The following is a 23,328-nucleotide window of genomic DNA, read 5'->3' as shown; positions in this document are numbered from 1 at the left end:
GTTCTCGACCATAGGTTGAATTGGCGAAAGGCCGTCGACTCTATGGTTTCCTCTGTGTCGCCCAGACTTAATGAACTGCGGAGAATTGGCGGTGTGACGTGGGCAAATCAACCAGCCTCTATGGTCCAGTTGCACGAAGTCTTGATCTTGAACCGCATGCTATATCAGCTGCGTATCATATCGCCTTCAGAGACACAATACGAGCGGTTGGAATCCTTACACAGTCCCGCCGCGGTGGCTCAGTGGCTAAGGCGTTGCGCTGCTGAGCACGAGGTCGCGGGTTCGATTCCCGGCCGCGGCGGCCGCTTTTCTGATGGAGGCGAAAAGCAAAAACACCCGTGTGTACGAGATTTCGGCGCACGATAAAGATCCCCAGGTGGTCAAAATTAATCCGGAGCCCTCCACTACGGCGCGACTCATCGCCTGCGTTGCGTCGGCGCGTTAAACCCCACAATCAATCAATCAATCAATCAAATCCTTACACAGGAAATGGCTAAGGCTATCTCTTGGCGTTCCTCAAGCAGCTGGAAACAACAAGATCCTTCATGAGGCGCAGTCAACACCTCTTCGTCTTCAGGTGTCTCAACGTTTGCTTATGCAAGTGTTGCGCCTCGGAGAAACAAGTGCTGGATTAGCACTGCGGCATCTACGATTAAGGGTATAGGGTCTCGTGCTCATACAACCCTAAATTCTCTTGGAGTTCTGTGTCCCAAATGGCCTGGGAAAAGAGCTACTTTGGACCCGCCTTGGTCCCACGAGAGTGTGGATTGTGCATTGAACATCTCTCATATGCGCTCGAAGCGTTGTACCCCTGTTGATGAAAGGAGCCATGAAGAAAAAACACAAGTTTTGTTCATTCGAAAGATTGCCCCGTTAGAACCATACAGACACCACTTTTAAAACAAACTTCGCTCAAATAAGCTACATAATTAGGAAAAAAGGGGATGACCATGCGACCCACCAGCTCATTTCCTTCAACAGAACCTATGATGTCACACGTGAATGGTCTGCGATTGGCGGAGGCCGGCAAAAGCAAACGCAAGTTAGGCAGGGCTTACCAGTTTGCATTAGTGAGCTATATGCCCGTTAAACATACTGCACATTCTTTTTATGACAGAAAGAACGGCGGAGTAAACGGTTGAAGTTCCGAATAAACACGCAAGCGTGTATGCCAATGCGTACGAAACTACCGCCAGCCGAACTGCCAGACGAATTTTCGGGTTCGAGGCTCTTCGGGGCCAACGAACTGCCCCAGCACGCACAGCCGCGACTTTGCTTGGTATCGTAATCCCTTCACAGGAGGTTGGCCGTCATATCGCCAACCAGCAAAGCTAAAAATAGAAACGAGGGGAGTAAGAGAGAGAGACAACCTTTAATAGAAAAGGATGACCACTGGTCACGATGGGGAAAGGAATGGGGAGGGAGGGTAAGAGAAAATAAACAAATTAATGCTGGTCGTTCTCAGTAGTCAATAGCTGGGCCAGTTCTTGGAACCTGCAATTCATGGGCCAGTTCATGGTGATCGCAATAGGGTTTGTGCACATACACCAGTTCGTTCGGGGGAGGACCCGCTCAAACAACCCAGCGACGAGATAGTGACAGTCGTCGCAGAAGTTTCGGAATGGTGTTGGCTTGCTGCTGTTGTTAGGAGCTCGTTTCCTAGTTTACAACCACTGAAAACTTCAGTTTGTTCGAGTACTTTACAATGAAATTTCGTTGCTGCGTTTTGAAATGCCCATATAGTACGGGCAAATCGTCGAGGGAGTGCGACATCCCCGCCGGTGAGGAGATCTCCTTTCATGTGCTGCCCAACGACGAACCTCGGCGAAGCAAGTGGCTACGTTTTGAGAACTTTGCAAACGGAGGAGAAAGACAGCTAAAGGAAGTACGAGTGTGATCTCTTCATTTCCGAGGAAGTGATTACGGCAAGGACCCTTACGTTAGCTCACACCTGGGACATTCTGGCGCTCGTCGCCGACTTCGTCAAATCGCCGTCAAAGCGCTCTGACCTTGGGGGAAAAAATGCCGTACACACGGCGCATTGACGCTCGTATCTTTCTGGTCGGAGCAGAGAGCTCGCGCGAATGGCTTTCCATACACGACACCAGCCAACTGGCATAAGCGATACTGCTACTGAAATTGAAATATTATTAACCGCAATAAAAATACGGCACATACGTACCAGTCTGTATTCGTCTGTCGCGACGGGGCTGGCGAGGCAGCGGGGCCGACGACTGGGCGTTGGTCTGTTGTGGCTATCGCGGAATGGTCGCTTTCCAGTCCATCCGCGTATCCCACAACTCCTGCCGCTCGTGCACTTAGAAGAATTGAGCGTTCAAGTGGTTTGAGCTTGTTAAATGCAAGCCCGAGCTTCTCGGCAAGAGTTTTGTTCTCCGGATCAGGCGATTCCATGACTAGGGCTGCGGGTGCACTGGGTTTTACTAGTATTTTTGAAATGGCCGTCGTCTCGGTTTCGGCACGAGTTCCGGTTTCTGTTTGATTCCCGCGTGTGGGTGCTATATGGAGTCGACATACTAAGCGTCTGGTTCATGGACCGGCTCGTATGACGCCATTGTTCACGTCACGAAATGTGCACTTTAGCGGGAGATTTGAAATTTTGGCTTAAATTGCCTTATTTCTCAATGAATAAAGCATCATTTGCTTCCGGGAAAGCGCTTAGGGTACTATGAAACACCTAATCTTTCGAATAAAACAAACTTTTGTTTTCTCTTCATGGCTCCTTGAAGCACGATCACTGGTGCTGGAGCATTTGGAACGGGAATACGGGGACTCTCTGCACATAAACACTGACGGATCGGTTGATGCAAGAAGTGGGGTGTGTGCGGCGGCTTTTTCATACCCAAATTGAATATTTCGTGGGCTGCCAGGGTGACGCCTTTGGTTTCATCTACAGGGAGTGAGTGTGTTGCCTTAGAAGCTGCGTTGCGCCAACTGTCATCGTTTGAAAGGCCAAAAGTCGCAATATTCAGCTATTCAAACTCAGCCCCTCACCTGTTGAAAAGACCTGTCAGCGATCCCTAGTTCTACTAAAGTGACTCAAGCATGAAGGCTTCACCGAGCAATTCCAATGGATCCCGTCGCACGTCGGTGTAGCGGGAAACGAACATGCTGACAGCTTAGCCAACGACGCCTTATCATCTACAAGGATGGTGCAAACGCGGTCCGATTTTCAACGCATACAGAAACAGACCATTCGCGAGCACTTGAGGCAGCTGTGGCGACCAGTACATCAACCAGTCGTGACGAAAGGCCTGAAGAGACCCGAAGCCTACCTGCTCCAACGAGTAAAAAGACTCAGCCCATACACCAGCTTGGCTACATAAAATCAACATTGTTTCATCCCCTTTGTGTCCCTTGTGCAGTGTGACTGATGACATTGATCACTTCATTATTAACTGCTCCAAAACCAACGCAGAGCGGACGAACGTTTTTCGTGATCTCCAGAAGTTAGGAGTGCCCCAGGCTACATCGGAGTACATTATTTTTCCTAGGGGCCACTGGATTGTGCGAAGAAAGGTGTCTCATCTCCTACTCGGATTCTTGCAGTCCACAGGACTAAGTGAGGTGTGGTGACTTTGAGAGTCTCTGATATTGTATTGGCGACGATTAGGCGGAGCAATTTCCGGCAGCTATGCAAGGCAAAGTCTGCCTAATTCAGCAATACTTACTTCTACTACTACTACTACTACTACTACTACAGATTGAGTATGATATGAGTACGAGTGAGTACAGATCGAGTATGAATACTACTCGTGAGTACAAAGTGAGTATGAGTTTTATTCGTGAGTACAGGTTGAATATGAGTACGAGTGAGTACAGATTGAGTATGAGTACGAGTGAGTAGAGGTTGAGTATGAGTACGAGTGAGTACAGGTTGAGTATGAGCACGAGTGGGTGCCGGTTGAGTATGAGTACGAGTGAGTACAGATTGAGTATGAGTACGAGTGATTGCAGATTGAGTGTGAGTACTACTCGTGAGTGCAGATTGAGTATGAGTACGAGTGACTACAGATTGAGTGTGAGTACTGCTCCTGCGTGCAGATTGAGCATGAGTACTACTCGTGAGTACAGATGGACAATGAGCACGAATGAGTATAAATGAGTTTGAGTACAGGTGAGTACAATAAAAATGAATTCCCGATGATTGAGTACGAGTGATTTTGGGTAGAGGATGTCTTGTTGAGTCTGAGTTTGAGTGAGTACCGCGTAAAGGGGAATAATGGGATTGAGTTTGAGTGAGTGCTTTCTGGCTTGTCGACCTAGTATTCTGGGCACCCGCCTTGTGGAGGGTTTCCTCAAGTCCGGGATACCCTGGCCTGCGCTGGCCACCCGTGCCCTCTCCAGGAGGCTACGCTGGGAGGAGAGGTCGGAGCCGGTCAGCCGTGCCACCCACTGCTCGAATGCAGGTTGGGGACTAGGAGTAAAAGACGGGGTTTAACACCCCCCTACCAGATGGTATAGGGTGCCGGGGGGGGGCAGTATTATCAAGATGCAGGGTACAGGGTGGGTTACATTTCACGGAGTAGGGTATTGTGCGGGTAAGAGTTTCTAAGAACCAGTCGGGTTTGTTGGTTCATGCCAAATGTTCACAGCGCAGACACACCAAGAACGAAGAAGAACGTTACACCACAAGCGCTGACTTTCAACATTTATTGTTAGGAAAAAAGCATGTTATATAGGAAAAATCAACGATCACAACACGTGGTGAACCTGAGTCAGCTATGAGCATTAGCAAAGATAATCATGGCCGCGAGCAGGGTCCCTACAAGAGTTCGTTTGCAAGAGTTTGTTTGAAGTCGTCAGTATTGTATATAAGTGCAGCTGTTTTCTTGAAATAAGGAATTGCTAGAAAGTTGCGTTGTCTAATCTTTGTTTGCGCTTTAATAATGAATCAGATCCAACTAGTTAGATTTTCCGTTTTACTGACCACCCCGTTGATATGGGGGCCGAGCGATGACGATCCCGAGTTCATCGCAGTAATCACAACTGAACGTAGGAGGCCGCGATGGCCATCACTAACGTCGTCCCTGCTCTACTTTTGAGAACAGGAACCAGAACGTCTCCCCGCAAGAAAGGGGGTGTGAGGAGCGAACCGAGAGTAGCGAATAAGCAGCGAACTGCCTCGGAAAAGTTGAATAATTCCACTCCCGATAGGAACTGCCGTCGTCCATGACCAATCCCCTCGAGTACGTATCCACGGATTCAGGAGCGCTAATTAAATGATAAACTTGTGGTTTAACTGTTTCATTGATTGGAGATGTTGGAACCGAATGTGCACCCGTCTGCTTCATGTTACCAATAAAAGGGTCATAGACCCGGCTATACAAATCAACTGTACACGGCAATTTTCGTGAGTTCTAATAGTTCTCCTGGGTTCACGGATTCACGGTAAAGAGAGAATACGCCGCCTAATAGTTTGATGTTATTCCTGTCGAGTTAAAAGACACAGTCAGTGCCCGAACAACCTTATATTGAACACCCGCATCAGGCCATCGTCCCAGTAAAAATGCTAAACACATCACACGACGGTTATCTAATGGCAGTTTGTTGTAGAGTTCACGTCTTTCCCTACCCGCCGCGGTGGCTCAGTGGCTAAGGCGTTGCGCTGCTGAGCACGAGGTCGCGGGTTCGATTCCCGGCCGCAGCGGCCGCTTTTCTGAGGGAGGCGAAAAGCAAAAACGCCCGTGTGTACGAGATATCGGCGCACGTTAAAGATCGCCAGGTGGCCAAAATTAATCCGGAGCCCTCCACTACGGCGCGCCTCATCGCCTACCTTGCGTCGGCGCGTTAAACCCTACAATCAATCAATCACGTCCTTCCCGGGAATGTAATGAGCAGTTTAACATCACGTGGGAAACATCTTCCTTCGGTGCTGCGCATGGGAAGGATGGTGAGTGGGCACAGATAATGTGGAACAGAAAGGAATTTGCATAGGCAATGCCGAATCGCACACGATTGAACTGAGTTTCCACATGTCGGGACAGCTGTACATTCAGTCGGAACTGTAAGGCTGGGTCTGTTGCGTACAGCAATGACTGCTTCGTGTCCTTAACAAACCGCGTCTCTGAGGAGCGTTGCTCACTCCGTTTTCATATGATGATCCTTCTATCATCGGCTAGGAGAGGAACGGTGAGCCCGTCGCCGTGGACGTGCCCCTGTTTTGCGAGTCTGTCTGCTCTTTCATTTCCTTTTAAGGCCGCTGTAGCTTGGTACCCATTGGAAGTCTACGACATGCCCTTTATCACGGGCTGTTTGGGGCTGTTCAGCAATCGTAAGAGCCAATATTCGGTACCCTTTTCTGTCCTGACTGTTTCATAGGAGCAGAAGTGCTAGCTTTGAGTCTGAGCAGACAGCCCACCTAGCACTCTGCTGCCTTGTGGCAATAAACTTGACAGCCTGTAAAATGGCACAGAGTTCAGCAGTTTTCGAGGAGGTTCTGTGAGACAATCGGAACATCTGCTCCACACCTAATGCATGCACTGCGAACGCGCAAGTGGAGCTAAGTGCATTGCAAGATCCATCCTTGTACACATGTAGCTTGTCCACATGCGCGTTGTACATATGCATCAGCACTAGTTGGACCAATGCAGGGAAAGGAACATTCGGCTTCTTGTCGATGCCTGGTATTCCAGCAGTGATGTTAGGCCGCAGAAGAAGCCAGGGAGGACTAGGGTCAGGCCAATATGTGAATCCAGGAAGGAGAGCCTGATTGTTATGCAGCATGGCCGAGATCCTGCAACCACTTCGCTTCAATATTGCATCTGCTAGTGGGTGGAAGGTGTGTTGCGTGAATATTCTGAACAGGTGCAGAGTTATTTCTCTTAGCCGCAGAACCACAACAGGAGACTCTCGGGCTTCTGCCAGCACACGGGGGCTTGACGTGGCTTTGGGATCCGCATGTAAACTATCACTCCCGATGTATGCGGCTAGGTTAAACAAATTAGAACTCCTGTAGTTATCGCCGAAGGAGCAACCGCACCATAAGTGGTATTACAAGAGGCCCAGGATGAAATTCCCCTCAACACACGGCAGCTCTTGCAACGTACACCTGCGGCACATTTTTGACAATGTTGAAATTCAAGGGAGTATGGCTTGTGGTCGCTGACTCGCTCTGTGGCCGAGCGTGTCAGCTGTAAGGAGAGAGGCGCGAAGTGTGGCGCTAGCCAGGATATAGATTTGCATTAGGACAGAATAGGGACGTCGGCCATGATTTCACAACTCTCCACAGATAGCGGTCTTGCGCGAGCTGTCTAGAGCTGCCAGCCTGCTCCGCAAAGCAACTCATCCCACCCGCCCGCCCCCCCATCCTCCACGGGGCACACATCCAGCCACCACAGCCTACCACGCAGCCACCACTCCCTCCTGATCTCCCGGTTCTCTCCGAACGACCCTATACCCTTCCCTGCAATTAATAGTCCTGCTCCTCCTCTTTTAGGACATGCCGCTGCACTTCATCCTGTTATCATCTCGCCCGTCTCATAGGTTACCGGTGAACAGCGCAAAGGCTCACGGGTATGCCGTCTGCTCCCCCCGCTTCCGGTTCGAGATCTCTCCTGCCCTCTCGTACGCCGGCGGTTTTCAGGCGCGCGAGTGCGTGTTGTTTATTTGTCACAGGGTGCTTACCTGTCAGATAAACCCCCGATTTGGGTAAATCGTTGTTATTTGTGAAATTCCCCACGCATGCGCGTTTTTTCTACGGTGGAAACCGATACACAACAAGCACACACGCGCGTGAAAGCCGACGGCGTACGGGAGGCCAGGAAAGCTCCCTAAACGGAAGTGGCGGCACTCCGCCGGAGAAAACAATGTACCCATGAACCTTTGCGCTTTTTACCGGCCACCTATTGTATTGCATGCATCTTAGCAAGACCGGCGCCGCTAACGTGCGCCATCTATAATGGACACCGAACCGCCGGCGGGGCAGGTTCGCTTGCCGTGGTGTCATTAATGTCACTTGTGCTTGCGATGTCATGGCTTGAGTGCGCGCACCGGTTATACCGGCGGAAACATGTAAGGCTTCTCCGGCTCTCACCGACGAGACATATCAATCATTTATTTCCACAATAGTAAATTTTTTTCCGACGCATATGGCGTATGGTGTAGCAAAAGAGAAGGAAAAATAATACAGGTAGATAATTGGTTGTGGGCTGCAGAAGCGGGGCGCACGGACATACAAAAGTAACTGGTTTTTGAGTCTTGCGAGGTCTTACAGGAACCCACAAGCCGCCTCGCAGCACCGAAAAGCGAGACGGTCTTGCTTTCTAGTGGCTAGACGTCTGCGGTGCAGTTAACCTCCACCTGCAACCAAAATCGGGAATCAAAGTACGCCGGAAGAATTATAGGGGCTACGGGAGGTGTATCAATCGTAAGAAATCGACACCAATATCGTTCGATCATCAAATCCATGGAGGACCAGAGGGACGTCGTTCCGCGATAGCGCCGGAACAGTTTCATCCAGCTTTCGCAAAACCGACATCACAGCGGCCGTCATAACATGGGACTGCCGTGTAAGTAGCACACGGCAGACTCTGTCCTACTGGGGATCCACAGACCAGCGCGTCCTCTATGTCACCACGCAGGCCGACTCGGGTTCTGGCGAATTTGGCTGGTCCCGCGAATGGACGGAGTAGTCAGAGCCACACGTCTTTGAGGCTGCGCCCGGCGGCTGCACCGGGCTGCGCAGCCCCGTCGCCGAGTCGCTCTTCAACGGACGCGGACAGCTTTTGCAGCGCTCGGCGCCGCTCCATGTCTTCGAAGCACGGCGGAGGCTTGCGGCCGTCGGGAGTTGCGTCGCACACCACCTGCGGGCAGAAGTTATTAGAGAGTTTTGTGGCGTAAGCTACACTTGCCGAGGTTGAGCAATTTCGCGTGGACCTTGAAGGGCCGTGCTGCGCAAGCGTGAAGAGCGTCGAATTGGATTGGATTCGGAAATCTAATCCAATTGGAGTACGGGTGTGTAGAAAACTGGGTCTGCACATTCGCCGGTCTGCGCATTCCATAGGAGTGACGTCATAGCCGCAGCAGACGCACTGGCACCGGCGCGTGCCCAGCTGTGCGCCTCCGTTGCGCAGTAGCCAAGTCTGACGCTGCGCCGGAGCCGCTTGATAGCCGTTTAGCGTTTCTCCTGTAGAGCCGTGCTGCGCATGCGCGAGGATCAGTGACTTGGCTGGACTGGACTGGACTGCATTGGATTGGATTAGATTGGATTGGAAATCGTTTTAGTAGTAGTAAGCATAATAACCAGCTAATCCTACACAACCAGGAAACTTAAGAATAACCAGCTGAACCATAGCTCACACTACGTATATCCTGGCATAGCCGAGCTACGCCACTGCTAATTTTTAGCACTCCGTATGCTCGGTGTTGTACGGGCGTAGCTTGTTGACCGGGACCCGTCTGGGCACTTGTGCATTCGTTCCGGTAGGGCGGATTAGTTCCGCAGGCAGACCCTCGCCATGCCCACGCATTCGTCACGGTGGGGGGTTTCCTCCTCGCCGTGCCCGCGCGCGCACGCGCAGTCGGGTTCAGTTCAGCACGGTACGAACGGAACAGACGGAGCATACAGAGTGCTAAAACGCTGTATATAAAGGCGTAGCATTCTTTTCAGAGTACCCCCACAGACAAAACCGTGTAACGCCCTGAATTTGCACGAAAATGCAATACTAGCGGAAGTAACACTTGTATTAGAATGAGAGACAGCTGGGCGAGTTGGAAGGGGTTCATATTCAAAAGTTTAAATGCGCGAAAGACAAATACAAGAAAGGACACAGACTTGTCTTGTATTTGTCTTTCGCGCAGTTAAACTTTTGAGTAACACTTGTAGTCGTTATTATAGCGTGAGTTGAGATAATTGGTCGGACAAAATTTCGAAAAAGCAAATAAAGAAAAAATCACGAAAATGATATGACAAAGCAAAAATATGCATCCTATATATCTCCCCCCAAAACCGAGGAATAGAGAAAAAAAGTCAGCGAGGAAACGTTCAAAACGCAAATAAAAAATAGCGTAAATAGTTCAACTTTGCAGTACACCTTGCATCTTCGAAATATCCTGCACCCTTCCATGAAATGACGACGATGGTTGAACGCGAAGCTTTCTGGTGACGGATTTTTTGGTTGTCGTCAAGTTTTCCATACCGCTTCGACCATGTCGAAATGGAGCAGTCGGATAGACGTCCACTTCATAACGCGGTGAACCCTAGTTCAATTCCGGCCACGGGTAGCGGTTCTTTCCTTTCACTTCGGAGTTTTCGCGTTACAGACGCCATCAGTGCGAACACTAAAGCTTCCTTTAGAAAAAATATCAGCAGTGGCTTAGCTCGGCTATGCCAGGATATACGTAGCGTGAGCTAAGGTTCAGCTGGTTATTCTTAGTTTTCCTGGTTGCCTAGGATTAGCTTGATTATCATTCTAACTACTGCTCCAATGACACATACGCATTATGCGACACATGTATATTTATCAAGCGGCTCCGGCGCAGCGTCACCAATCGCCCCAGAGCTATGCTGGTTCCACAGGCGCACGCCAGTTTTGCTGCGACGCACGAGCCATCGGATCCACAGCCGGCCACTCCTCGCACGATCATCAAGTGGACCGGGCCGCCACGTGCGGAACGGAGGTCGGCGAAGACGCTGGGCGCGTGGAGTGTGTGAGAGACACCGAGCAGCGAGCAACGTTCTGTGCGCCGTGTGACGTCACTACTCCTCGCGCATGCGCAGCACAGCTCTCCAGGAGCCACGCGAAACTGCTCAACCGCGGCCACTGTAGCTCACGCTACAAAAACATAATACGCGAAGTAAAGACACTTCATCGCTATAATGGTATATATCTACATCATTGGAGGAAAAAAACAAAATAAAAGAGACGAGGATGAAAAAAGCTACGGACACCGCGCTGTGTCTGTAGTCTTCCCCGTCCTCGTCTCTTTTGCGCTGGTTGTTTTCTATCATCAGAAATCAGTACCAACTCGCCCAGGCTTGCCATCTTGGTGCAAACAAAATAACAATTGAAAAGAAAAGTGAGCCATCTCCACGAACGTGAAACCCGGGGAGGGGCGAAGCGTGCAGTGTATGAGTGTATTCAAAGATTGCAAGTCTCTCTCCTGCCCCACGGCGCTCGCTGATTGGCCGCCGGTGCGAAAAGCAATCGCGTGCTTGCTTTGGCAGTGGCGCCCTCTTTTGCGTTGAAGCGTATGTAAGCAATAAATGACACAAACTGGCCGTAAGCTGTCTTCGTGTCACACGCCGCAGCATGCTAAGAAGTATGCTTTACAGGAGAAAACCTGGCGTTTGATACCAATTTCGATGAGGGATTTAACATATTTCTCTTAATAACGCAGTTAAATCCTGGTTACTCCAGTATTTTAAATTAGTTTAAATCATGTTAGTCTATTTTGAACCGGTTTCATTCATTATGCACTTGTTTTGTGACCATCGAATAACAACTTGATTTACCGGGAGGACACGAGACGACGACAGGAGACGCAGACAGTCCGAGCAGCTAAGGTGCTTCTCCCTTTAAAAAAATCATACGAATGCTACGCATTAGTACATAGCCTTAATATCTTCATATACGGCGGCTTATATTGCCACTAAAATGTCTCCCAATAATTCATCTGTGCGTAGTAGCAAAGCGGACGTTAAATGTACTTGTTTTAAAGGAACAAATGGGTTCCTATGCAGGTATTAAAAAACAGGCCCTAGTACCAGTGATGTTCCGTGCTCGGTAGAAAAATTCCAATTTCTAGGTTCAGAAATTCCCTATTTTTAGCAATTTCTTCCCTGCAGGTTTCTCAAGAATTCCCTGCAAATTTCCCTGCATTCTCTTTTTGCAGCTGACAGGCCCGTACGTGGGTGCCTGTTCGGTGTTGGGCGTTAGCCAGCGCCAGTTATACCAACCTTACGTAGCCTTCCAGGCTCAGACGCCGTTCCGAGAATCAGAGTTTTAGCAGGCAATACATTTTACCAAATCTACTGCTCCGCAGCATTTGACTTCACATTTCTTGTTTTGTACCAAACAGCATGCTTATTTTTCATTTTAAAGCTCTAAGTTAAAACTTCCCGTATGGAGAACAGCAAGACATTGTTGGGTAATTCAGGTAGTTTTAGTTTAGCCCGGGACTGCTGGCGCCATCTATTGTTGACAGCACGCGGACTAAGGCGCACCCGAAATACTCTTGTGTATGTTGTACATGAATACATGCGAACAGGCCTCAGCCCTTAAAGGAGCCATGAAGAGAAAACACAAGTTTGGTTCATTCGAAAGATAGCCTCGTTAGAACCATAACGACACCACTTATAACGCAAACTTCGCTCAAATAAGCTACATAATTAGGAAAAAAGGAAATGACCATGCGACCCACCAGCTCATTTTCCGCAACAGAACCTATGATGTCACTCGAGAATACTCTGCGATTGGCGGAGGCCGGCAAAAGCAAACGCATGTTAGGCAGGGCTTACAGTTTGCATAGCGAGCTAAATGCCCGTGAAACATACTGCACATTCTTTTTATGACAAAGAACGGTGGAGTAAACGGTTGAAGTTCCGAACGAACACGCAAGCGTGTGCGCCAATGCGTACGAAACTACCGCCGGCCGAGCTCGACATCTCGCCGTCGCGCAGACGAATTTTCGGGTTCGAGGCTCTTAGGGGCCAACGAACCGTCCCAGCACGCACAGCCGCTACCTTGCTTGGTATCGTAATCCCTTCACAGGAGGTTGGCCGTCATATCGCCAACCAGCAAAGGTAAAAATAGAAACGAGGGGAGTAAGGAACAGCAAGCAGCGACGAGATAGTGACAGTCGTCGCAGTTTCGGAATGGTGTTGGCTTGCTGCTATTGTTAGGAGCTCGTTTCCAGTTTACAACCACTGAAAACTTCAGTTTGTTCGAGTACTTTACAATGAAATTTCGTTGCTACGTTTTGAAGTGCCCATGTAATACGGGCAAATCGTCGAGGGAGTGCGACATCCTCGGTGAGGAGATCTCCTTTCATGTGCTGCCCAACGACGAACCTCGGCGAAGCAAGTGGCTACGTTTTGTGAACTTTACAAACGGAGGAGAAAGATAGCTAAAGGAAGTACGAGTGTGCTCGCTTCCATTTCCGAGGAAGTGATTACGGCAGGGACCCTTACGTTGGCTCACTCCTGGGACATGCTGGCGCTCGTCGCCGACTTCGTCAAATGGTCAAAGCGCTCTGACCTTGGGGGAAAAAATGCCGTAAGCACCGCGCATTGACGCTCGTATCTTTCTGATCGAAGCAGAGAGCTCGCGCGAACGGCTTTCCATACACGACACCGGCCAACTGGCATAAGCGATACTGCTACTGAAATTGAACTATTATTAACCGTAATAAAAATACTGCACATACGTACCAGTCTGTATTCGTCCGTCGCGACGGTGCTGACGAGGCAGCGGTGCCGACGGCAGGGCGTTCGTCTGTTGTGGCTATCGCGGAATGGTCGCTTTCCCGTCCACCGCGTATCCCACAACTCTTGCCGCTCGGGCACTTAGAAGCATTGAGCGTTCAAGTGGTGTGAGGTTGTTAAATGCAAGCCCGAGCTCCTCTGCGAGAGTTTTGTTCTCCGGATCACGCGATTCCATGACTAGGGCTGCGGGTGCACTATGTTTTACTAGTATTTTTAAAATGGCCGCCGTCTCGGTCGACTCCCGCGTGTGGGTGCTTTATGGAGTCGACATACTAAGTATCTGTTTCATGGACCGGCTCGTATGACGCCATGGTTCACGTCACGGAATGTGCAATTTTAGCGGGAGATTTATAATTTTGGCTTAAATTGCCTTATTTCTCAGTGAATAAAGCATCATTTGCTTCCGGGAAAGCGCTTGGGGTACTATGAAACACCTAATCTTTCGAATAAAACAAACTTTTGTTTTCTCTTCATGGCTCCTTTAAGGCTCCGCCGCTTCACGCTTTACTAGCTCTTTCTCATTGAATACCCTTTCCTTTATTCTCCTTCTTGCTTCATGAGCAGGATTGGAAGCGGTCTTGGATGTTTTCGGCTTGCGGAAACACGACTTCGGATATTTGAACACAAATCCGACGAAGTGTTTACAGAACTTAAAAAAAAGTAATCAATAATGCGAGGTTTGGTGTAGAGAAAATTTAAAGCGCAACAAATTTAGACACAAGACGAATGACACAGGGACAAGCGCTTGTCCCTGTGTCATTCGTCTTGTGTCTAAATTTGTTGCGCTTTAAATTTTCACTATGGAGTACAAACTAGCTCGAACCCTCACGTTGTTAAGTTTGGTGTGTTTACATTATTTTTCCTTTTTATATCATGACTCATAGAATTCCCCGCATCTAGTAAAGATTCCCTTTCTCCCGTTTGGCCAGAATTACAGCCGAGAATTCCCCGAAAAAGGGAAACTTCCCCGCGCGGAACATCACTGCCTAGTGCATTCAGATACCAGACTGTTTATACTGCCCGTTAAAAAGTTTTCCCAGCCATAATTTTGTGTATAACGGTAAAGCGGACATAAAACGGGTTGATAGAAATGGAGGTTGTATATATAAAACGCCCCAGGACGTCCATCCTTTCCTATCAGACTGTTTCTGTTGACCCTAAGAACATCTTCCCAGCGGTGCGCTGTCGATATTGAAGCCGACTTTGTTGGCGTACAGCAGAGCCGACTACGCATTCATGTGGCAATTAACACTTTGGAGTTTCTGAAATTTTTTGTGCGGTAGCATTTACGTTTTCACACTTGCTACGACTTAGTTGCCCAAACCTTCCTGTCCAGGTCGAAACTTTTCTTCCAGGGCTGTTGAAGGGGAGATCGCTTTAGACGAGAAGGATAGATGGGACACGTTCTGGGACTAGCCCCAGCAGGATGGGGAGCTGGGTGAGTTGGTATTGCGGCATGGATTTTGGAAACAGCGCTTTAAAACAGGACCACAAAGAAAAGAACCAGACAGGACGAGCGCTGACTACCAACCGAGATTTATTCAAAACGAAGAAACTTTTATACATAAAACATCGAATCTGCGCTCGCGCTACGATAAGAAGCACATTAAAACGCTGATAGAGATAAAAGGAAGGAATTTCCCTTGCTCCTGCGTATTGTTCCGTCATTCCAATCGGGTTAAGCGAGAGATAATAGAGGCTTTCAACATAACCAGTCGTGGTGAAACGTGCGTTAGTCGGGCCTCCGTTTGTCTGCCCGAAATAAAGTGGCTGTTCTTGATTGTAGTTAAACGCAGGATGAAGGGAAAATGCTTCCTCTTATCTCTGTCAGTGTCAGTGTCAGCGCAGAGTCGATGTTTTATGCATAAATGTTTCGTCGTTTTGAATAAATATCAGTCGATGGTCAGCGCTCGTCATGTCGGGTTCTTTTTTTTTGTGGTCCTGTTTTAAAGCGCGCTGTCCAAACACCATGACTGGCCACAGCTGGAGGGGGAAAGAGACGCATGCAGGGGAGGAGGCGCATACCTGCAGCAGGTCCGTCTGCGCCATGGCCTGAATGTCGTCGGTGTGCTCTCCGTTGACGACGATCCACGGCACGTAGTGGTGCGGGGGGTCCAGGTTCCACGTGCGCTCGCTCATCTGGTCCTGCAATGGCGACCACGGCCCCGGCGATCAGCATCGTGGCTGCCTCGCGCTTAGCAGATCTCCAGCGCATCCTGTGCCGTATAGTTACGCACTGTTCGTACTGGGGCCCTATTCCAGTGATGTTCTGTGCGGGGAATTTTCCCTTTTGCAGTGTAAGCTATACTGGCCGAGGTTGAGCTGTTTCGCGTGGACCCTGAAGGGCCGTGCTTAGGGTTGCCACCTTTCCCCGAAAAAAAAAAAAAAATCCGGCCCTTCGGGGAGGGAGGAAGGGGGAGTTGGGGCGTGGTATGTAGAATATTTCATGTGTGTTGAAAAAAAGACGCCACGTTTTTGACATGCAGCGCCATTTATTGTAGCGTTTTCTTAGAGAGAAATCAACATACCCTTTCTACCCTTTCTATTGCTCTGTATGGGCTTCGCTGAAAAGTAACCGCAATTGCTGGCCTCGGCGGAAGCATTTCGTTGTTTTGTTCCTTTCTTAGGTCCCCCTCCATCTAAGGCAGCGTGCTCGCCCGCGTATTTTCTCTGCTCGCGTGACTTTGCACAGCTTGTCGACACATATTTATCGTTTTAGTTATTGAATTGACGCTTATACAACGCGAAAACGGACATAATCACGGCACGAGGGCCAAAAAAATTCCCCCGCATTTCCCCGAGGGGGAGAATGTGAAAGTGCGAATGCACGGTTGTCGGCCCGCTTGCGGCGATTGCGCTCGGCCCCCGCAGCCCACCGCCTCGCCGCCTTCTCTTCCATCTCTTCCATCGGGTTTGTAGTATCACGTGTACACCACGCAGTTATCAAGCCGCTATAACGCCGCTGAGTCGCCAACGCACGCCGCTGACGACGTAGTTTGAATGCGTTAAAGATATAAGGCGCGTCACTAACGCTGGTATCACGTCGCGTCCGTGGCTTGGTCGGTAGAGCGTCGCGCTGCGGCCGCAAAGTCCGCGGATCGAAACCTGGCGCCGGATGCTGTTTCTTTATAGAGGAGCACTGCGGACGCCAACGCCGCCGACGCCGGCGGTGGATGGTTTGGGGTCGCTTATAAAGATTCGCACTTAAAACCGGCCAGTGACGGCAGGTTTTAAGTATGAACCGGCCACCGGCCCGCTGTTTAAAAAAGCGGGCCGGTCGGTTCAAAACCGGGCTGGTGGAAACAGCGCGAGGAGCATTGGATTGGATTGGATTGAATTGGGTTGGATTTGGATTTGATTGGATTGGATTGGAGTGAATTGGGAATCCAATCCAATTGGAGTACGGGTATGTAGAGAATTGGGTCTGCAAATTCGCCGGTCTGCGCATTCCACAGGAGTGACGTCACAGCCACGGCAGACGCACTGGCGCCGGCGCGTGCCCAGCTGTGCGCCTCCGTTGCGCAGTAGCCAAGTCTTACGCTGCGCCGGAGCCGATTTATAGCTGTTTCGAGTGGCTCCTGGTGAGCCGTGCTGCGCATGCGCGAAGAGCAGTGAGTGGACTGGACTTGACCGGACCCGACCGGACCGGACTTGACCGGACCGGACTGAACTGGACTGCATTGGACCTGACTGGACTGGACTGGATTGGATTGCTGAAGCTTAGTTCACGCTACATATATCCTGGAATAGCCGAGCTAAGCCACTGCTAATTTTTTTGGGGGGAATTTTCGCCTGTCAATTTTGGCCAACAGGGAAAAAGGGAATCTTTAACGGATTCAGGGAATTTTATGAGCCTTTGAGTAAAAGTAAAAATAATGTCAGTAAGCCGGACCTCACAACATTCATTACCTTGTTTTCTTTTAAAAAATTCCCTTACATTTCCCCGAATTGATGTTCAAATATCCGAATTCGTGTTACCGCAAGCCACAAGCATCCAAGATCACTGCCAATCTAGTTTACAAAACAGGAGGGAGGATAGAGGAAATAATATTTCATTAAAAACAGCTAATAAAGCGTGAAGCGGCGGTGGCTGAAGGGCTAAAGAATGTTCTCGTGAATTCCTGCGCGATATACAAAAACGTATTTTGGGTGCAGCTTAGGGGGCTGTCAAAAAGAGATACCTCCAGCAGTTCCTGACGTCAGGTAAAATTCTCTCTTACTCAGCAATGTTTGTTCGTTTTCATACGGGCAGTTTTAACTCAGAGGTTGAGCATGCGAAGTAAGCATGCATTTTGGTACAAAACGTGAAACGCGTAGTCAAATGCTGCTGAGCGACACTGTAATTTATTTTACACAACAACTCTTATTCTCTGAACGACGTATGCGTCCTGAAGCGGAAGACTCCGTAAAGGAGGCATATAATTGGCCATGGCTAACATCCAAAACCGCCCACGAATTCACGTAAAAATCTTTCAGCTGCGAAATTAGAGTGGAGAGAAATTTGCAGGGAATTCTTGAGAAACCGGCGGGGGAAAATGCTAAAGACAGGGAATTTCTGAATCTAGAAATGGGAATTTTTCTCCCCAGTACGAAACATCACTGCTCTATTCTCGACTGCACAAATTCACAGTGAACTGTGAATTCGCCGAAAGTCTTTTCTGATTGGCTTTCAATTTTGGCCACGTCTTTCCGGTTGACAAACCGGTTGTGTGTGTTGTCATTTTGACGTTTCATGACGTTTGCGGGAACCAGTTCTCAAGATTGCCGCATTTCTCTTTACTGAAGGCGTATAATTCTTGGCTTGCAATGAAAAACCAGACTAAATGCAGCGGACATGACAACGTACGCCTGTCTTTGCTATTCAGCAACAATACCGCTTGTATGAGACGCGCTCTGTGTGATTGGCTGAGAAGGCGTGACGTAATTTAAACAGCTGGCGGGAACGATCCCGTCACACCTTGGCAACTTCAAGCTGCATAAAAGTGACGTAATGTTACGTAACAGTTTGAAAATGGCGGCTGTGGTCGCCGTGAAATAGGGCAAAAACTTTTACCGCCGAGCCGAGGAACGGTGAATAGTCTCCTTGCCTCACTGACAGGAGACGGCAACAACACGAGGCGTGGGTACACCTGAAGAGTAATGGCTAAGATCTAACGCTTTGTGTAAATCATCCGCAGCTCAACGGCTCTGCTGAACTCCAGCTAAGAAAACAACCGGTAAAAACAATCAAACTTAAACGACGGTGATCTAAGTTAAACCCAATTTATAGAGGAGTGTGTCCAGGTTTTGGCTATTTTTCGGTGACTCTCTTCACTGTGGTCGTAACTATGCTATTAGCAGCGCTTTACATTTCACTTCCGTTTTCTTCATTTCATTACATTTTATGTCATTTCATCGTGTTTGATTGGGGTGGGGAGCTATCGATTTTATTCGACGTGAGATGAGGAGGGAAGCACAACTTTTACCCCTTGGGACGATAGACCTCGGGTCCTGGTATCTGTACATGTATGGACTCTGATGGAACAGCGCTCACAGAATATGAAGACAAATGCTAGCGCTGACAAAAACTGCAAGACAAACACGAGCCAAACGGAATCACAACGCCAGCGTCTGTTTTTACTTTCACTCTTTTACCGTCTTGTAGTGCACTATCCCATTCTCAGCCACGAACGAACCAGCAGCCATTCGCACTCTACCTGGTGTTCCACATGTAACTTGGACCAAAGAGCTAAATTAACGCTACATTTACCAGCGCTGAAGTAGCGAACATTGATTTAAATACTAACTAACGCTATTTTTAGGTTTTGATTAGTTCTCCAGTTTGTAAAATAAAGCAGCCGACTTTTAAACTAGTCTACATATCCGAAATGTTTCGATTGCAGAGCTCCAGTGGGCCCAAAAACGGGCTGAGTACTAAATTTTATGCGATAACTCCTTTAACGGGAGCACATGTATACTGCTCGAACGTGATAGCGAACAGCCGTGATGGCACTTGTTGATACGCCGTTGCAGGGAGCGTCGGGGCGAGAAGGTCGCGAGCTGCGCTTCGACTTGACCTTTCCCTAGCAACTAGGTCGGCACCGGTGCGAATGCAGCCCCACCACAGCCAATATCGCTGCCGGCTTGACCGACGTCACACCCCTTTGCACGCGCTCTGCTACTCTCTCTTCTTCTGTCACTGTCCGTGGATCGACGGCGAGAACTTTTGGCAACAGCCACCATTCATTGCTTACTCAATAAGACTACAACACGACGCGAGGGATCAAGGCGGCGGACCGGGGCGACGACGAACCTGCAGCCGGAGGCCCTTGCCCCCGTGCGCGCAGCGCTGGATGGCGTCCCAGTTGCGGGCGATGCCCCGCGCACACTCCTCGCCGGCCTCCTGAGGCCTCTGGGCGAGCGACATGCAGGTGATGAAGGCCAGCGACAGGATGGTGTCGTTGAAGATGTGCGCGGCGCACGACTGCACCACGTTGCCGAAGCACTCTTCGGGCCCGTGCTGGCAGCTGTAGTGGTACCCGGGCTGCTCCTCCCGCCGGTGACCCAGCTCGAAGCGCTCAACCAGGTTGGCGCTGCCGTCGCCGGCCATGTTGCTGCGGGAGAATAGAAGCGACTCGAAGCTCTTAACAGATAAACAGAAACGCGCATGCTAAAAAAAACTCTTTGAAAGAGAACTTCTCTGTCTGAAGGAAGGATGCCATAGCACTGTCTGTTGTTCCTTCAAACGTACGCTAGAACGAGAAATGCATTGAGGAAAAGTTAGGGACGAAAGCTAACGTAAAGTCAAAGCCAGTTATGCAAGTATTTGTCAAAATTTTCTAGGCCACGCCGATAATGCACACGCCGCGAAAAATTCAATGTACAAGCTAACGTCGCCAGCGAGGCTGGAATGTTTTATGTCGGGAAGCTGGAGAAAACACCTTTCTTTGTTACTGTCATAAAATAATTTTCGTCACATTTAAATGTTAAGCTTTTTGTATAAGTTCTTCGTGGTCCGGAAGGATTAGGATTGGCCTAAATAGTTATGACAAGGGGTCATTCCAAAATAGAGCGCGACTTCGACAACGACACAATGGAAGAACGACGGGACAAACGCTCACTTGCAACTAACATTTATTTGAAACATCGTCTCGTATTTATACAGGTATGTCCCGTCGTTCTTCCTTTGTGTTGTTGTCGAAGTCGCTCTCTATTTTTCAGTCATAATGCACCAACTTGGCCAACAGCTGTGTTTACCGACAAAGGGTTTACGTTGGCACGAATTATGCTGGTACCTAAAAGCCACAGCGTAACCCAGCCATAACCCAGATTAACAAGTCCGTCACGTGACCTCAGAGTTGAGCAGGCGACCTTGTCGAGGGCACTGCGGGGTGGCTGCAAGGTCACTGATGCGAAACGTGTCAATTGTGAGCAAGGAAGGCTTGCTTAAATGTACACCGGCGGATGCAGAAACGCAAGTGGTAGAGACTTATCGAGACGTTACGGCTTCTTCACTTCTCTAGTTTCTCCACTATTCTGACAACTTAAGACAGAAGTGTCCAGAACAAAAAACAAATGCCTTCACCTGGTATTTCCTGTCTTGTTTCAGTCTTGAATCGGTCTACACCTTGTGCAGCTCTTATTCAGGCCCCCTTGTGCTCTTAATAATCTACCGTTTAGAAAAGAACCTCTTTTTACGTGAACTCGCCTCCTTGGCCCTGTATATGCCTATGCCGACGCTGTATCACTTTTCGAGGTTTTTGAGAAGTACTTACTAAGAGCTCTTTACCAGTGCTACTAACATTACAGGCGAGTCATCTCTTGAATAACACCAGGGAAATCTTTGTTCGCTAAAGATACCCACCTACCTTTCCGTTAAGGCCATACCTGTGGCAATTCTGACAATGCTTCGTGGCAGCTCACTGCGCTTTAGACTACACTGCTTGTTTCACTATACAATTAATGCACCCATCTTCACATTGAAACTTTGCACATGAGGCGGCTGAACGAGGCCCAAAAGACTGGGAATAACAAACAATCCTGCGAGAACTAAGACCAGAAACAAAGAGGATGGCGCTTTCCCGTTGACATCAGGCTACCCACTCTTCGAATGCTAACGCGCATGACGTTACCGAGGTAAGTTTTGCTCTCTTTGTTAGCTGGCAATCCTCTTGAAATCAAACTTCACCATGAGAACGCGAAAGAAGCTGTCCGTACACTTCCTGTTACAGAGAAATCTCTAACTACGCATTCTTCGACGGATACAGTTAGATGCCCTCCTTACACCCGCTTGTTCCTTTATCTATCGTATCCGAAACTCCCGCGCATGGCCCAACTGTCCCGAACCATACGCTAATTTATAACACTGTATTTTCTCCGGCCCCCATTGCAATTCGCGTATATGCGTTTCCTTGTCAGTACATCCAGTGTCACCTGAGCTTTCTTATGAGGGTTATATCACAGCATGAACGTAAGCATACAAAACCACCCTAACTGAAATAAACGACAGCCAAAACGGACATGCAATAGTTGAAACCCACGGTGTAGAAAAATATTCAACTGAAATAGCCGAAACCAACCTAAAAGTGGAAAATCCGCAAAACGTACAAGGAGTGCAGTAGCAAAAACTGACCAAAAGGCAACGAAAATACCCGAAATCCCATTTATAATGCATAAAGATGTCATAAATAGATTATATGCGTGATAACAAATGTTAATATTCAAATATGACAAAGCCTTCAAAATCAAAAGAAAAAGCAGTAATGGGATTTGAACCCAGGTTAGGATATTTGTTTCGCAGGAGCGAAACTACTACACTACGAGACCAAGCGATTACGAACGATTAAAATGAGGGCCACATGCACGTGGACATAGCTTCAAACATTCCCCTAGATGGCGCCATGCGTCGCTTGGCTACTACGAATTGCAAAGTCCCCCCGTTTTCTCCGCCTTCCTCCTACAACACGGCGGGCTTGGCTAGCCTCGGACCAGTTGGCATTGGTGAACCTGGCCCGGGACATTATCGACACTTGTTGTTGCGTTTTAATAAAGTTTTTCCTCCTCCCCTTTTTCTGAGGAGATTTCAAAGGCACGGATTTCTAAGGAACTGCGCATCTAGTGCTCTTAAAATACAAAATGCGCCCGTAACAGGACTCCAACACTAGAGATAAGCCTTCCAGTGCTGGCCTCCCTCAGTCTCCCCAAAACAGTCGGAATAGCTCCGAGCCAAGCCGTGTTCCTCACGCACTCTGCGCTGTCGGCGGCTGCCTGGTCTGGCTGCTCCTGCTGCGTCTGCGGCTGCTCCTTGAAGGCGTTGCCGAACGGTACGAGCTGCACGTCCATGAGGTAGCCGACGCGCACGAAGGTCGGCCACAGTTGCTCGGTGATGAAGGCGATGCTGTAGGGGCAAAGCGACTCGTAGTACAGCTGGATGCGGGCCGTCTTGGGAATTTTCGAGAAGTCGTAGCGCCGGCCCATCTGGAAGACGCGGGCCGCGCCGCCGACCGCGGTCAGCGCCGCTAGCCACAGCAGCGACGGCAACACGATTGGGCAGGTGGAGCGAGCCATGCCGAGGGCGCCGGCTCTGTCATCGGATCTGCGGGGCACCACGGGCCTCGCGATGGCGCTGTCTTGACCCGCTGGGGCCCGCTCTGCGATGCGGGAGCTGCTTCTTGAGGTCGCAGGCTAGCTGTGGGTCGCGACGCTGATGGGCGCTCTGCGCGCTGATGTCGCTGCCGCTGCTGCTTCCGCAGATAATTACGGCGGGCTGACACGAACGAACGAAGAACACTTATTAAAGCGAAAGCTTTCTTAGTGGGACCAATGGCGTTTTGTCCAAAAACTGATGCATTTCCCCGTAGACTGGTTGGTCGACCTAAAAGCTGCTAAGATCTCGAGAGACACAG

At 49.3% G+C, this 23,328-nt stretch overlaps 2 protein-coding genes across 2 annotated transcripts in view; one reads left to right on the top strand and one right to left on the bottom strand.

Annotated features, from left to right (window-relative positions):
* Window positions 1-23,328, top strand: part of LOC144173177 (uncharacterized) — a 172,976-nt gene that overhangs the window by 116,353 nt on the left and 33,295 nt on the right. The window lies entirely within an intron of this gene.
* On the bottom strand, window positions 7,986-23,115 carry LOC144173176 (gamma-interferon-inducible lysosomal thiol reductase-like). The gene is made up of 4 exons (XM_077701687.1): window positions 22,671-23,115; window positions 19,737-20,037; window positions 15,470-15,589; window positions 7,986-8,822 (listed from the first exon to the last, which is right to left on the bottom strand). The coding sequence occupies exons 1-4, from the start codon at window positions 22,988-22,990 to the stop codon at window positions 8,652-8,654; spliced, it is 912 nt and encodes a 303-aa protein (XP_077557813.1). The 5' UTR covers window positions 22,991-23,115; the 3' UTR covers window positions 7,986-8,651.

Source organism: Haemaphysalis longicornis, unplaced genomic scaffold (assembly GCF_048455015.1).
Source record: "Haemaphysalis longicornis isolate Haplotype H1 unplaced genomic scaffold, Haemaphysalis longicornis Haplotype H1 scaffold_3, whole genome shotgun sequence".
Classification (NCBI taxonomy): domain Eukaryota; kingdom Metazoa; phylum Arthropoda; class Arachnida; order Ixodida; family Ixodidae; genus Haemaphysalis; species Haemaphysalis longicornis.
This window is presented reverse-complemented; position numbering and strand designations above follow the sequence as displayed.